Genomic DNA, 14,892 nt, shown 5'->3' with positions numbered 1-14,892 from the left:
ATTTTTCTATTATGATAGGGAATGTCTTTAATAAAAAGTTGACTTTTGTTTTTTCACAGGTCAGGTCTTATAGAATTTTATCGTGTCATTTCTACTTACTGTCGTAGCATATCAAGACTGTATCTTTTTCTAACTGTGTGACATTGACAACAGGCAGTAAATCCACAGCTGGAAGAGAAGAAGACTGGTGTTAGGTCCTCAAATGTATCATCACTAAAGATAAGTCTCATTACAGAGCGTATTATAATTAGCCTGATACAATGGTCAACTAGAAGTTTTTCCTGAGTTTTTATTGAAACCGAATGTGTTCCTATGCAGAATGGCCCTCAATGTGTCCAGAACCTACCTGAGTCTATGTCAGTGAACCAGCTAGACATACTATTCAAGTTGATCACATCAAATTTCACATGATTTCTATCCACCCTGTGGAGAATAAATACAAGATGATGATATTTAACATCATCCTTATCATCACACTACATTTGAGTGAGGGCTTGAGAGGTTCAAATCCTCTCTTGCAAAAGCCCTGGACAGAAACCCTGCTGTTTTGCATAGTGCAAATATTTCACATCACTTAACTTGATAATAATTAGAACATGAAAACATTCATTATCGCTAGTTTCTTGAAAATTGACAGTGAACAAAGACTTGACGTCTTCAATTTAAAACTGTTAATCCTGGCTTGAACAAAAGACTTACCCTTTCCTGACTCCAAAGCAAACCATGGGGTACTCCAGCTCTGGACTAATGAACATTTCAAAAACTTGGAGCTGGGATGGCATTTGTTCTGTCTCAAAGGTCTGAAGAGGTACAGACATAGAGCACAAGCTTAGAGCAACATCTTTTGACTACCAATATCCATCTACCACCAGACAAGATTTAAAATACTTCTCTCTAAAATATACTAACTTTAAGAATTGTCATCACTACACTAGCCGCACAATTTAAAAAAAAAAAAATTATCTCTACAATGAAACACAGATCGGATTTAAAATATTTGCTGGTATTCTGACCTTAAGCAACATGAACTTGTTCAGAGGCTCGTACCACTGCATGAGTATCACACCATTAATCAATGCACCACAAAGGTAACGGTAGCCATTATACGGATTACGCCCAACACAACAGCGTAAACAGCCTCTGGTATCTGGCACTTTCACTGTGGGCTGCAGGCGCCTTCAATCAAATAACATTCAATATTACACGAGGTCAACACCTAAAAATTTGTAGTGAACTTTTCTCAAGATGAGAGTGATAACAAAAAGGGAGATAAAAGTAAAATACAAATCTACTTGGTCCAGCTCTAAAGTGTTTTTTTTTTATTCCCCTTGAACTGCACGAGATTGTAAAGTAAAAAAGTTCCCCTTTCAGACCTTGCAATCTATAGGGAAGATGATGTTAAGGTCATTTGTTTCTTTGGCCAATGGTTAATGAGCAGGGTGCCATGTGGACAGCACAATTACTTAGCACCTTTACTTTCCCCAACTAAAGTCAGGTACCCATTAGAGTTGGGTGGATTAAGGGGTGTCCTAATAATACTGAAATTCAAAATCCCAGTCTTCACCAAGATTTGAACCCAGGACCCCAGGTTCAGAAGCCAAGCCCTTAACCACTCAGCTACCACGCCCCACATGAGGTTTAGTCTAGGATGCAATTTTCTTCATTTGGTAAATAATTCTAAAGCTTATGGAGGTGCTTGGCTTTGGGATCTTTGGGCGCCTCTGAGTCCACCCAGCTCTAATGGGCACCTGACAGTAATTGGGGAAAGTAATGGCGGTTGGTCGTTGTGCTGGCCACATGACACCCTCGTTAACCGTAGGCCGCAGAAACAAATGACCTCTACATCATCTGCCCTAAAGGCCACAAGGTCTCGAAAGAGAAACGTTACTTTTACTAAAGCTTATAATAAGACAAACAAAAATGAAGCTGGTATCATTACCTTGGAACTAGTTTTTCTGGAATTTTATTCATGGGTAGAGAGAAGCGACTCGTCTGTCTGGTGTGAAGCATCATCAAATCATGTCTGTACAAAGTCGGGGTTTTACCTGAAAACAAGATTTAAAACAGTCCAGTAACTTGACTCAACCAACAGGTTCAACAGTCACACACAGAGATCCAAGTAATAATCAAGTAATTTTACAAAACTGCAAGTACCAACTACTTTTGACTCTATCAACAGGATAGAAGGCAAGAAGTAACACTATCAGATTACTAAACTCAGTCAGTAGTATGGCTCTACAAGCCAATGAAGTTTCATTACCTGATAAAGACATGAGTATATCTTTGATAGCATAAAGCCAAATACATCGCCTTGGGTGAACCTATCCAAAAAAATTGGATGGATAGATGAAATAGAATTAGTCAAATTATGATTAAATCTAAAGCACGAGTAGCTTGGCAAGAGAATAATATAACTAATTAGGGCAATATAATAATATAACTAATTAGGGCAATATAATAATATCAATAATTAGGGCAATATAATATAATTTATTAGAACATAATAATATAAATAATTAGGGCAATATAATAATTTAATAATTAGGGCAAAATAATGATATAAATAATTAGGGCAATATTATCATTATTTTTAATTAGGGCAATACCATAATATTGTTACGTATTTCTGAATCTTCTGGCTAGATGTATTAGTTGGCACACAAATAAAAACACAGCAAAGAACTTGACGACTAAACTTTCAGTTTCATATAACTTTAATGACTATTAACTCTAACAATTCGTTACTGTAACATGTAGCGTAGAAGACTGTACAATATCTGTCAGTTTACAGTTAGCTATACTTCGTTGCAATTCATCTCTTCTCAACTTGCACTGAGCCGTATTCCGCAGAACAGACCAACGACACACTTCCCAGTGTCGCTCCAGGTCTCCTAAAGCTGAACCAAGTCGTACTCAAGTCTACCGAATCAGAGCCGCACACGCCTTACATCGACTGTATCGACTGTAACGGCTCAAGTCCACTGTAGTTCGCTGTATAGACTTTAACGACAGTAGTCCACTCCAGTTAACTCTACCCTAGTTAACTTGCATCGAGTCGAACACATCTCTCTTCTACTGTCTCGCACAGTAGACAACAGTACCGACGACTCACTCACGACTGACTTTCACATTAACTCTCTGGCTTATATAGAGTCCCTAATCGCTTGTCCAAAGTTGCACAAACACGGCTAGTATCCTCTGGAATAACACGTGAGGAAACGTGTTTTCCAGAAAACATCGGCTGCAGTGTCATCTTGCCGGGGTCACAAGTTGTGACCTCTATCTGTCACTGGGCATTGCTAGTACCTTCTGGAATAACACATAAGTACACGTCACATTCTGTCTTTGTTGATACATGTACATTCCAGAAAACACCAACTGCTGTGTTATCTCGCCGGGGTCATACGTTGACCTCTACCTATCACTGTCATTTGTAACAATATAAATACTTATATGTATTAAGCTTTAGTAATGAAATGATATAAAGGATATTTTTTAAAAGCACTGAATCTAGTTTTTGGTCTCAGTAACTGACTTGTTCATTTATATACAATCTCAAGAAAATGTAACTAATTCTAGCATTTTCTTTTTAACATTTTCCAAATTGAAACTCTTCATCCCTCTTGGTCAACAAAAACGTTCCCAAGCTAAGTGTAAAGTGACTTACAAGTTCCATGGAAGCCTCGTGTATTTCATTTAAATTGAGTGTGTAGAGACCTTCATTGGCGCCAATAAAGATGTACTGGTCTAAAAATAGAAGAATAAAGATATACTGGTCTAAAAATAGAAGAATAAAGATATACTGGTCTAAAAATAGATTATAGTTTACAATAAAGATACAACGGGTTAAAAAAAGAACACTAAGATATACTGGTCTAAGAACAAAACAAAGTTAACAATAAAGACATACTGGTCTAAAAATAGAATTAAGTTAAGATGGCATTTAATAGAATTAGCATTATACTACATAAAACATGGCGCTAACAAATGATATTACTAAGTGACAACTAGACACCTTGTTTTATATCTTAGATTCTGAACCCGAAATTGTTTTGAGAAGCATAAACATAAATAAACAACACACACACAAACATGTATTGTTGCAGGAATGTGTAGGTAGTCTTTCTTAACAGATCTAAATGATGAGTTTAATACCTTCACCTTTACCTATCCCTTAGTCTGTTGGACCATTGGGGCACCACACAAGATTTGTCAACCGTCTTTCTCCATTCCTCTGTTTTTTGTCTCACCAGACAGATAGAACCTCTTTCAATGGCAGGTCCGTCCATTCTTTTATGTTGTCTTCCCATCGCTTTCTCTGTCTGCCTCTTTTTCTTTTCCTGGTACTGTTCCCCTGAAGGAAAGTCTTTGCAAGGCCCACAGACCTTGTAATAAAGCCATAGTTTTAATTTCTGTATTTTTTTTACAATAGCTAGCAGGTCATCGTGGGGTCCAATCGCTCTAGTAACCCTGTCTCTAATCTCTTGGTTTGTGATGCGGTCTTTGAATGTGATACCTAGTATCCTTCTGTAGCATCTCAATTACACTGCTAGAATCCTCCTCTCTAGCTCTGCAGTCAGCATCCAAGAATTGCAAGTATATAAGACGAGGACCATGACCAGGGAGCGCATCAGTCTGAATTTGGTGTCGACGGCTATGTCTTTGTCTTTCCATATCGTTTTGAGTTTTGCCAGCGCTGCTGTGAACTGAGTTTAATAAGTCAACTAAACTAACTATGATAAGAGTGATAAAGCATGTCGACTAGTTACCTCGAGTCTCTGGGTGAACCCAACTGGCCGTGCAGTTTATATGTAATGGACAGCCATTGAAGACTTTAGAAAAACAAGCACCCATCTAAAGTTAATAGAAAAATAAAATGCAATTTGAAGAGAGCGTTCAAACCAACATCTAATAATTTAATGCTGTTAGGAAGAAGAGTAGAGAAACTTACATGTACTTGAGGGGTAGGTGGAAGACCATTGCTGAGAGGACGTTGCTGACTAGTTTGTACCTGAAATATAACAGTTGATACATATTAACACAAGGTTCTTCTTTACTCATAGTGCAATCAATGTCTTTTTCTTCTTCTCCAACTAGCCAGATTTTTTTTTTTTTTGTAAGCTCTTTAGCAGTCATGTGCCAAGCACGAGAAATGTTTGTTTAAGATGTGATTCCCTTCTCTGTACCATGTGGAGTTTCTTTTGTATCATTTTTATTGTTTCCAAAAATGGCTTTTGACATTGTCAACCATTATTTTTATAAGATGTAAACATTTAAGGGAAAATCTGTCTTGACTAATTTCAAGTATCACCTATATCATAGTGCGGAAAAATTAGTAGCTGGCAATCCTTAGGCAGCTAGCAGTACAAAGTGATACACCCTGGCAGAACCAGAGATGCTGCTGATCCCAAGCTGAATCAGCATCCATGGGCTGCGTGGAGAAGGGGAAAGTGCTGTATGGGAGACATAGCTAACGCCCAGGCTTTCATCTCATTTCTATGACTTTATCCATAGTTGTTTCATGACAGAAGGACAACATAGTATATCATAGTGTTATTGTCTTAGTAGCTACACTAAACCATAAAAGTGAATTGCTTACATGTCTTAGTAGCTACATTAAACCCTAAAAGTGAACTGCTTACATGTCTTAGTAGCTACACTAAACCCTAAAAGTGAACTGCTTACATGTCTTAGTAGCTACACTAAACCCTAAAAGTGAACTGCTTACATGTCTTAGTAGCTACATTATAAAGTGAACTGCTTACATGTCTTAGTAGCTACATTAAACCATAAAAGTGAACTGCTTACATGTCTTAGTAGCTACACTAAACCCTAAAAGTGAACTGCTTACATTATCTTCTTTTTTTAATTTCCGTCTTGGAGGTATGGCTGGAGGTTGATCGCTCTCCTCTCCACCAGGCGAGTCTCCATTGTGGGGGTGTAACACGTCTCCATTAGAGTAAGGTGAGGGAGGGGACTTCTTGGGAGGCAAGATTGGAGGACTCTCTGGATCCTCAATGCTTTCGTCCCGTTTCTTCCGAGCTGAAAGTAAGCATTTGGTTTAGTTTACTTGTGCAACAAAAGATACAAAAATAATAATACGACTTTGTTTTCGCGACATGAAGATTTAAGAAAATAGCAGAATTGAGTATGGTTCCAAATACCTGAACAAAAACAACACATGTTTATAAAACATAATAGACAATAAAAAAGTATGTAACATATTGCTTGTTTAATTGTTTAATATGGTTGCCATGAAATTTTTTTTGATATTTTTTATTTGTCCAAACAAATGTAAATTTAGTTTGACTACAACTGACCACCTGAGTATAACTACTGTAACGATAACAGAAAGAAATGCTGGATTTTCCCTTGCAGATGTGTCTTAAACTTTTATAGATTTTTTTTTCTTTCAATCAAGTAAAATCTAAAAATCTTTTTTTTTAATCGTTCTTTCCATCCAATTATCTACAATTCTAAAAAGCCTGCTTACATGTAACCTCAAGTCCAGGGAGAGAAGAGGGGTGAGAAGCCTGTGGTGTTAAAGTTAACATTCTGTCAATCAAAGACTCCATGTCAGGTCCTTCATCCTCCAGCAGCTCTGAATCGTCACTGGCTGCTGCATCAGCAAACTTGCCTCCGTGTCTCTCTCTCCTGCCTTTATGTGGCAACGGCTGATCTAATATTCTGGCCGGCTACATGTTTTGTTTTTGTTTTGTTTTTGAGGTAAATAAAAAATGATTGTCAAAGTTTAGTTAACAGAACAGGTTGAAAACTAAAAAAATTAGAAACTTCTGAGTAATATAAAATTAATTCTTTATTAATATACAGGAATCAGTTTTCAAATACTGACCTTAGCAGGTTGAGCTGAAGATGGTGTTAGTTGCAATGTTGGCCTGAAACACACAGATGTGAAACAAAATTGAAATATGGAAGTAAACTGATCAACTTTTTTTTTTGTATTACATAAAAGTGAATAACTCCACCGTAAAATTATTTTTGTATTATTGTTTATTTCAATAATTTTCTGGTAAAAATAGTGATTCATTTTTAAGATTAAACAATTATTGTAAGACTGTAATTGAAAAATTTAAGAGCTTGCTCATTTTCCTTTTAATCAAACATTACATTTTTTATTAAAAATAAAATTCTCTTTTACATTAATTAATTAGATGTCATTACACAATTCAACTAAACTAATGCAAGGATTCAACACAAAAAACAACAACATGTGTCCAGGTAATAATTCTACTCTTCAACAGCCAGATGAAGGTGAAGACATAGAATCTAATGCTTTCAAAGCAAGACATTATTTCCTAGTCATGGTATTACTGGGATGCCCCCCAAATCTCCAGGCAAACAACTGCAAATAAATGTTCTTTAGAACAAAGTGTTCTCAAGCAAAACTTGGCACTGAGACATTGCTACATTTAGCCTGACTTCAAAGCTAGAGAAAGGGGGATAATGGGAGACAGCTTTAATGGGGGAAAAAAACTGAGATTGTGAAGCAAATAAACCAAGGAACAAAGTTTTTTAAAAAATGAGGGATGAAATGAACTGTATTAGCTAAGACGTGGTAAAAAAATAAAATGGTGAAGAACAGTCTTTGGGTCATTGAAATAATTTGAAATAATGTCAGTAATAATGAATTACTCTATCAAACAATGTATTAGTTTAATAAATTATTAATTCAACACAAAATAATTGAGTATATGAACTGAATGATTAAAATGCTTTAACTCTTTCTCTCCGTAAATTATTTACCACATTCTGGTGGAATCAACGTGGTTATCGTCAGTTAGGAGAGAAAGAGTTAAACATAGTGACCAAAAGTGACATCAGTAGTGAACTAGTACACAATGTAGGATGTGTCTACATATAGAACTGAGTAGCTTAGAAGGTTATACACATTAATATCTGCAGGTCTGAAATAGGCCTTGTTACTGTACAGCAATGAGACAGGCATATTAAAGGGAAACTCCTATAGTTTTTCAAATTTTAGTTATTGACTTATTTAAATTCTGCGTAAAAAGTTGTAATAGTAAACATTATATTATTTTTTATTCAAATGCTCAGAAAATTTTATATTTAATAAATTAGAAAATTCTTCACGCCCCCAAAAAAACGGGGTTCTGCGAGATTTTGTTTTAAGTTATTTCATGCGTCACTTCCCTAAACAATACTGAAAGAGAAACTTGATTTAACCAATGGTATCGCTTCATTCCTACAGTAGCTGTTAGGCTTAGTGACGGCCTAGTCCAGAGCTATGATACAGTTATATATATAAACATGTATAGATAGATCCAAAAGCAACCAACTCGAGAAAAAAAAGTAACATTTTCATCTAAGCCTCTCCCTATCCCAAGAAGTAAATAGATCGTGTGTCTGAATGATTCGAGACTACGTGTAGTCGGTCATGACAAGACAACCAAGCGATAGTGTTTGTTGTGTGTTGAGTGGTCTGGCGAGAAAATACACACTGCCGTGATTAGTCAAGCATGTAAATCTACTTTTAATACGCATTTTTTCTTTGCTTACAAGATCCTAGATCTAACTGCATAGACAAAGATATATTTCTTTTACGAGAATGTAAACTTTGCTGTATGGTCTCCTGTTATACAATAAGTCTGTAGATTAAAACACCTTTGTGACGTCACATAAAAACCTGGTGAAAGTCTGACTGTTTTGGATGCGCAGGAAAATTATGTCGGAAAAACATCAATTACTAAGTTATTATTGCAAATAAAAAAAAAAAAAGAATATATTCATTATCTGTAAATCAAAACACATATTATATCAAAAATTGTCAAAACCATCGGAGTTTCCCTTTAAGTGAATGAATGTATTTTATATATAGTATTGTTGAAATAGGCCTTGTTACTGTACAGCAATGAGACAAGCACATTAAGTGAATGAATGTATTTTATATATAGTATTGTTGAAATAGGCCTTGTTACTGTACAGCAATGAGACAGGCACATTAAGTGAATGAATGTATTTTATATATAGTATTGTTGAAATAGGCCTTGTTACTGTACAGCAATGAGACAGGCACATTAAGTGAATGAATGTATTTTATATATAGTATTGTTGAAATAGGCCTTGTTACTGTACAGCAATGAGACAGGCACATTAAGTGAATGAATGTATTTTATATATAGTATTGTTGAAATAGGCCTTGTTACTGTACAGCAATGAGACAGGCACATTAAGTGAATGAATGTATTTTATATATAGTATTGTTGAAATAGGCCTTGTTACTGTACAGCAATGAGACAGGCACATTAAGTGAATGAATGTATTTTATATATAGTATTGTTGAAATAGGCCTTGTTACTGTACAGCAATGAGACAGGCACATTAAGTGAATGAATGTATTTTATATATAGTATTGTTGAAATAGGCCTTGTTACTGTACAGCAATGAGACAGGCACATTAAGTGAATGAATGTATTTTATATATAGTATTGTTGAAATAGGCCTTGTTACTGTACAGCAATGAGACAGGCACATTAAGTGAATGAATGTATTTTATATATAGTATTGTTTTCAATGTACACATATTTATTGTACGTTTACTCAAGTTGTCATAGCAACAAATAGCAGCAGACTCCAAAGCATATTATCTAAATAGCCACAAAAAAAAAGCTTTGCGAAATAGTAACAGGATAGCAGAAAATGAAACGGAATGAAATATATCTGACATGTATGGTATTATCAAATCATGATTAAAATAAAAAAAATAAATAGACAACATGACAGGAGTAGCTGGTAGATAGACTATTTCATCATGCATCTATGGGCTTGTAATCTTACTTTTCATGAACCGAGGGAATGTCATCCTCTAAACATAAACTACTTCGATGACCTCTGAAATAAGGTAGAGCTCACATTTAAATTCATTCACCGCTAGGGATGATAAGTTAGTTGGAACGAAAAGTATTCTGTTTAAGTTCTAAGATGAATGCACTGCCCACTTAAAGTTGAAGGCTACCAGAGTTGTTCAATTCTAATCTAAGTATCCGTTGTGTTTCAATAAAGACCACTTCAATGTAAGTAATTTTAGAGTAATAATATCTATTTTCTTATCTTATATGATACAGACATTACTTCAAAAAAGAAGATGATTAGGTCCTTCAATTTTAAGATGAAGAGTGAATCAGCACAATAGACGAATATAAGATATGATATAAGATATATGCCACAAGAATTGACATTTTCTGCTCAGTCAATAGCCATTGGCAAAAAGGTTCTGATCAGTTACAGAAATGGCTACATCGCAAAGACCCAGAAAACAGCTTCAACTATTTCTCTGAAAAAAATGGAATTATTCATTTTGCTTATTTAGTGTTCACTACCTATTATGATTAAACTTTAAGAACTTTTTATTTTTTGTTTTTATTTGGAATAGAATGAAAGGGAATAGATGTTCTTTTTTAGATAAAAAAAAATAAAAATTAATGTGTATAAAACAAAAATTAATTTAATTTTTGATTATGAAATTTAAAAATGAAAACTTACGGACTGTGGATAAGTCTCGTTAGACCTAGTTCTAGACTAAATCTAGTTGAAAAAAATTGTGTGATTCAAATTGAAATAAAAGTATTTTTTTTATGAGTTATTCATATTGTCACAAAACTTTATAGAAAACATTTAAAACATAAAACAGAAACTTTGACCTAATCATCTATATCACTACTATCAGAAAAATGAAAACTGACTGTAGACAAGTCAACTAGCTCTAGGAAATATAATCCAAAATTAATAGAAAAAAATGTAATGATATTTATCCATATTTTGACAAAACTTTATACATAGCATATCTAAAACTTATAAAATGATTGTCTTGAGCTCATTAACCCATGTCACTACAGAAGCAGCGACTGTAATATTGATTTGACTGAAAGGATGTGATCAAATCAACAATGGTATCGTTAATTTAGCAGAGAAAGAGTTAAGCCTCTCCCAGCACTAGATTATAACTACATGAGTGATGAGACACTAGAGATGTGCTTACAAATTATTCACAGGCTTGCTTCATAAACAAGCTTGATTTTGATGCTACTGAACTCTCACATATAAGGAATGAAGTCCAGCAGGTTGGTGACTAGAATAGAGAAACTATTGGAATGAAGGCAAATCCAGCAGGTTGGTGACTAGAATAGAGAAACTATTGGAATGAAGGCAAATCCAGCAGGTTGGTGACTAGAATAGAGAAACTATTGGAATGAAGGCAAGTTCAGCAGGTTGGTGACTAGAATAGAGAAACTATTGGAATGAAGGCAAATCCAGCAGGTTGGTGACTAGAATAGAGAAACTATTGGAATGAAGGCAAATCCAGCAGGTTGGTGACTAGAATAGAGAAACTATTGGAATGAAGGCCAATCCAGCAGGTTGGTGACTAGAATAGAGAAACTATTGGAATGAAGGCAAATCCAGCAGGTTGGTGACTAGAATAGAGAAACTATTGGAATGAAGGCAAATCCAGCAGGTTGGTGACTAGAATAGAGAAACTATTGGAATGAAGGCAAATCCAGCAGGTTGGTTACTAGAATAGAGAAACTATTGGAAAGAAGGCTAGTCCAGCAGGTTGGTGACTAGAATAGAGAAACTATTGGAATGAAGGCAAGTTCAGCAGGTTGGTGACTAGAATAGAGAAACTATTGGAATGAAGGCTAGTCCAGCAGGTTGGTGACTAGAATAGAGAAACTATTGGAATGAAGGCAAATCCAGCAGGTTGGTGACTAGAATAGAGAAACTATTGGAATGAAGGCAAATCCAGCAGGTTGGTGACTAGAATAGAGAAACTATTGGAATGAAGGCAAATCCAGCAGGTTGGTGACTAGAATAGAGAAACTATTGGAATGAAGGCAAGTTCAGCAGGTTGGTGACTAGAATAGAGAAACTATTGGAATGAAGGCCAGTCCAGCAGGTTGGTGACTAGAATAAAGAAACTATTGGAATGAAGGCAAGTCCAGCAGATTGGTGACTAGAATATAGAAACTGTTGGAATGAAGGCCAGTCCAGCAGGTTGGTGACTAGAATAGAGAAACTATTAGAATGAAGGCAAGTCCAGCAGATTGGTGACTAGAATATAGAAACTGTTGGAATGAAGGCCAGTCCAGCAGGTTGGTGACTAGAATATAGAAACTATTGGAATGAAGGCAAGTCCAGCAGATTGGTGACTAGAATATAGAAACTGTTGGAATGAAGGCCAGTCCAGCAGGTTGGTGACTAGACTAAAGAAACTATTGGAATGAAGGCAAGTCCAGCAGATTGGTGACTAGAATAAAGAAACTGTTGGAATGAAGGCAAGTCCAGCAGATTGGTGACTAGAATATAGAAACTGTTGGAATGAAGGCAAGTCCAGCAGGTTGGTGACTAGAATAGAGAAACTCTTGGTCTCATATTACTATGTCAGAAGAGTAAATGTAGCAGAAGAGTACCTCACAACCGACAACAATGAAGAAAGATTTCGTTGGCAGCACGTTGCTGATGGGAAGATGGAGGTAATCACATGTATACATCACATCTTACACATGAAGAGAGCATCAATCTATTTATACAGCCTAATCAGAATTGAAATAAACTGGTGCCCATTAGCATAAGCGATAACTGTCAAAAGTTTATTTGGTATGCAGAACATCTCAAGTCTAAACATTTAAACATACATTTCACTGGTGAAATGAGTGACAGCAAACCACAAACCACCCAAAAGTTCCTCAACCAGACTGAATTATACAGTAGAACTTATGGGCTAGCCTACACCACATGATTGTAATCTTAAAAAACATTCTACAATGAAGAAACATATTCTGTAAAGGAAGACAATTATACAATAGAATTTATAGGCTATCCTACACCAAATGATTGTGATGTTATTAAACATTCCACAATGAAGAAACATTATATTCAGCTGTAAATGTGAATTGATCTGTTCACTGTGACTTTTGTTATATTAAATCCAAGTGTTTTTATTGGTTTGTATTCCAACTTTCTGACTAGCCCCTGACTTTTGTGAGCAGTGCTGAATGCAGAGATTCAATGACAGTCTGCACTGATATTTAGGATGAATTCAATGCATGAATGACTAGGTTGAAGTTTACAACACACATGTGCTTTGCAGCCTGGATACACATGACATGCTTCTGACTAGTGTGTGAACAATGAGGTGTGTGCGGCCCATGTATGATGGCTGAACAGTGTGCTGAAATGTCAATGGTCAACACATGGTCAAGAATGCGAAACTTGAACTCTTATCTGAACAAGGTCAGCTGTTTACCTTTGAGACAGCTCCTCCTCAACGCACTCAAGCAAGCTCCTGAGTGAGAGACGAGAGAGGACACAAAAATACAAACAGAAAAAATTATGTTTCTGAAGTTTTGTATTCCTAGCGCAAAATTGCTTTAAAAATCAAGAATTGGAGAAGAAAAAAAAAAGGGGGGGGGGGAGTGAATTCTGCCTGAAATTATATTAATATAAAATATGTTTGCGCCTTTCCCTTATAAAATCAGAAAAAAAGAGTGATTCTAGAATTCATTACCTATAAAATAGTTTTAAAATATATATAACTTGTTTAACTAGATTATTAGTGACATGTTAGTATTACTAATCAGTTCTACAATTTTAGAGGAAAAAAGAAACTATGCTGGCAAATCTAAATCATTAGATTAAAAAATAAAGATGAAATAAAGCTTATGATTCAAAGTAGCAATAAAGAAAATTGGTTTATGATCCTATCAAATTAGCAAAAGAAACCTTCTAAACTAATATTTACAAATGATAAAACCTGTAAAAGTTCTGTACAATATTGAGTGTATATAATGCTACAACTATTTAGTATCAATTTTCCAAAAACCAAAACAATTATGGTGTGTTGACTAAGTCTGCATTAAAAGTTAAAAATCACAGGTAAAGCATAGTGTCAAAATTTGTGTTGCCGATTCAGTGTACTCCCAGATAACATTAAATAAGGCTGTGCTGATATAAGCGTGTCATCCTAACGGCTGATGAAGCAGCAAATTTGTTTTAAAGACATAAATGTTAAACACTTACTTGTGGGACTGTTCATCCTCTAACCAGGGTTTGGCTGTGTTGAATTTCTCATCCTGTAATCCAAGTCAAATGTAACACTTTTAAAGAGAATGTCTTCTAAGCACAAGCAGATTTAAGATTTAATTTTAGGAAAAAAATCTTATAATGAGGAAATAATCTTTACACTTCCTACTATATCATTTCCAACGGAATCAAGTCAAATGAAAAAATAAATGTGTGCAGTCTATCTTCCAAGAGAATAAATGAAACTTTACAATGAAAAACTGACAAGGCTAAAACAATACAGCTGACAAATTCTTATGTTCACTGTGGGAAGCGTGGTCGAGAGGCCAAGTGCGCTTGAACTTGGCTTGGCTACCTAGAAGGGGGCTCGAGGTTCGACACCCGACTTGGGCAGAGTTGTGTTTACTGAGCGCCTAAAGGCAGCACGGAAAACCAACTCCTAGATACCCCCTCCGGTCCACAAATGAGATTGGACCAAAAGCGCTCTGAGCATGCTATAAGCCTGAAAGTAGCGCTGTATAAAAGCTATAATAATGTTTTTGTGAAAGGAGTTGTCCTTCTAATTGTCTCATGAAAGTGTTTGAAATAGTTTTACCTCACTTTGATCCATGTTGATGTTGACTGTGAAAGAGAAATAAACAGATTATTAGGGCTTCAATGTACCACTTATCAATGGCTACTACACTATTCTATACATGTGCTAGGCGTGGTCACTATCCTATGTATGCATGTGTTAGGAATGTATTTGTGGTCACTATTTTATGTATGCATGGCTTAGGTGTGGTCACTATACCATGTATGCAAGTCTTAGGTGTGGTCACTATACCATGTATG

At 35.5% G+C, this 14,892-nt stretch overlaps 1 protein-coding gene across 4 annotated transcripts in view; it reads right to left on the bottom strand.

Annotated features, from left to right (window-relative positions):
* The window catches only part of LOC106058270 (mitogen-activated protein kinase kinase kinase kinase 5-like), a 61,852-nt gene that overhangs the window by 34,170 nt on the left and 12,790 nt on the right, over positions 1-14,892 (bottom strand). The window contains exons 13-28 of one of the 4 annotated variants that reach the window (XM_056022844.1): positions 14,654-14,679; positions 14,056-14,108; positions 13,283-13,321; positions 9,817-9,870; positions 6,854-6,896; positions 6,494-6,695; positions 5,852-6,042; positions 4,952-5,011; positions 4,770-4,854; positions 3,668-3,747; positions 2,261-2,321; positions 1,940-2,045; positions 1,014-1,176; positions 700-800; positions 347-423; positions 100-168 (exon numbers count right to left, since the gene is read on the bottom strand). In XM_056022844.1, the coding sequence (XP_055878819.1) occupies positions 100-168; positions 347-423; positions 700-800; positions 1,014-1,176; positions 1,940-2,045; positions 2,261-2,321; positions 3,668-3,747; positions 4,770-4,854; positions 4,952-5,011; positions 5,852-6,042; positions 6,494-6,695; positions 6,854-6,896; positions 9,817-9,870; positions 13,283-13,321; positions 14,056-14,108; positions 14,654-14,679 (1,410 nt within the window). The remainder of the gene's footprint in view (positions 1-99; positions 169-346; positions 424-699; positions 801-1,013; positions 1,177-1,939; positions 2,046-2,260; positions 2,322-3,667; positions 3,748-4,769; positions 4,855-4,951; positions 5,012-5,851; positions 6,043-6,493; positions 6,696-6,853; positions 6,897-9,816; positions 9,871-13,282; positions 13,322-14,055; positions 14,109-14,653; positions 14,680-14,892) is intronic. The other 3 variants (XM_056022846.1, XM_056022845.1, XM_056022847.1) reach the window with 3 other exon arrangements.

This window comes from Biomphalaria glabrata, chromosome 3 (genome assembly GCF_947242115.1).
Source record: "Biomphalaria glabrata chromosome 3, xgBioGlab47.1, whole genome shotgun sequence".
Classification (NCBI taxonomy): Eukaryota; Metazoa; Mollusca; class Gastropoda; family Planorbidae; genus Biomphalaria; species Biomphalaria glabrata.
Note: the sequence above shows the minus strand (reverse complement) of the source record. Positions and strands in the feature narration are given on the sequence as shown.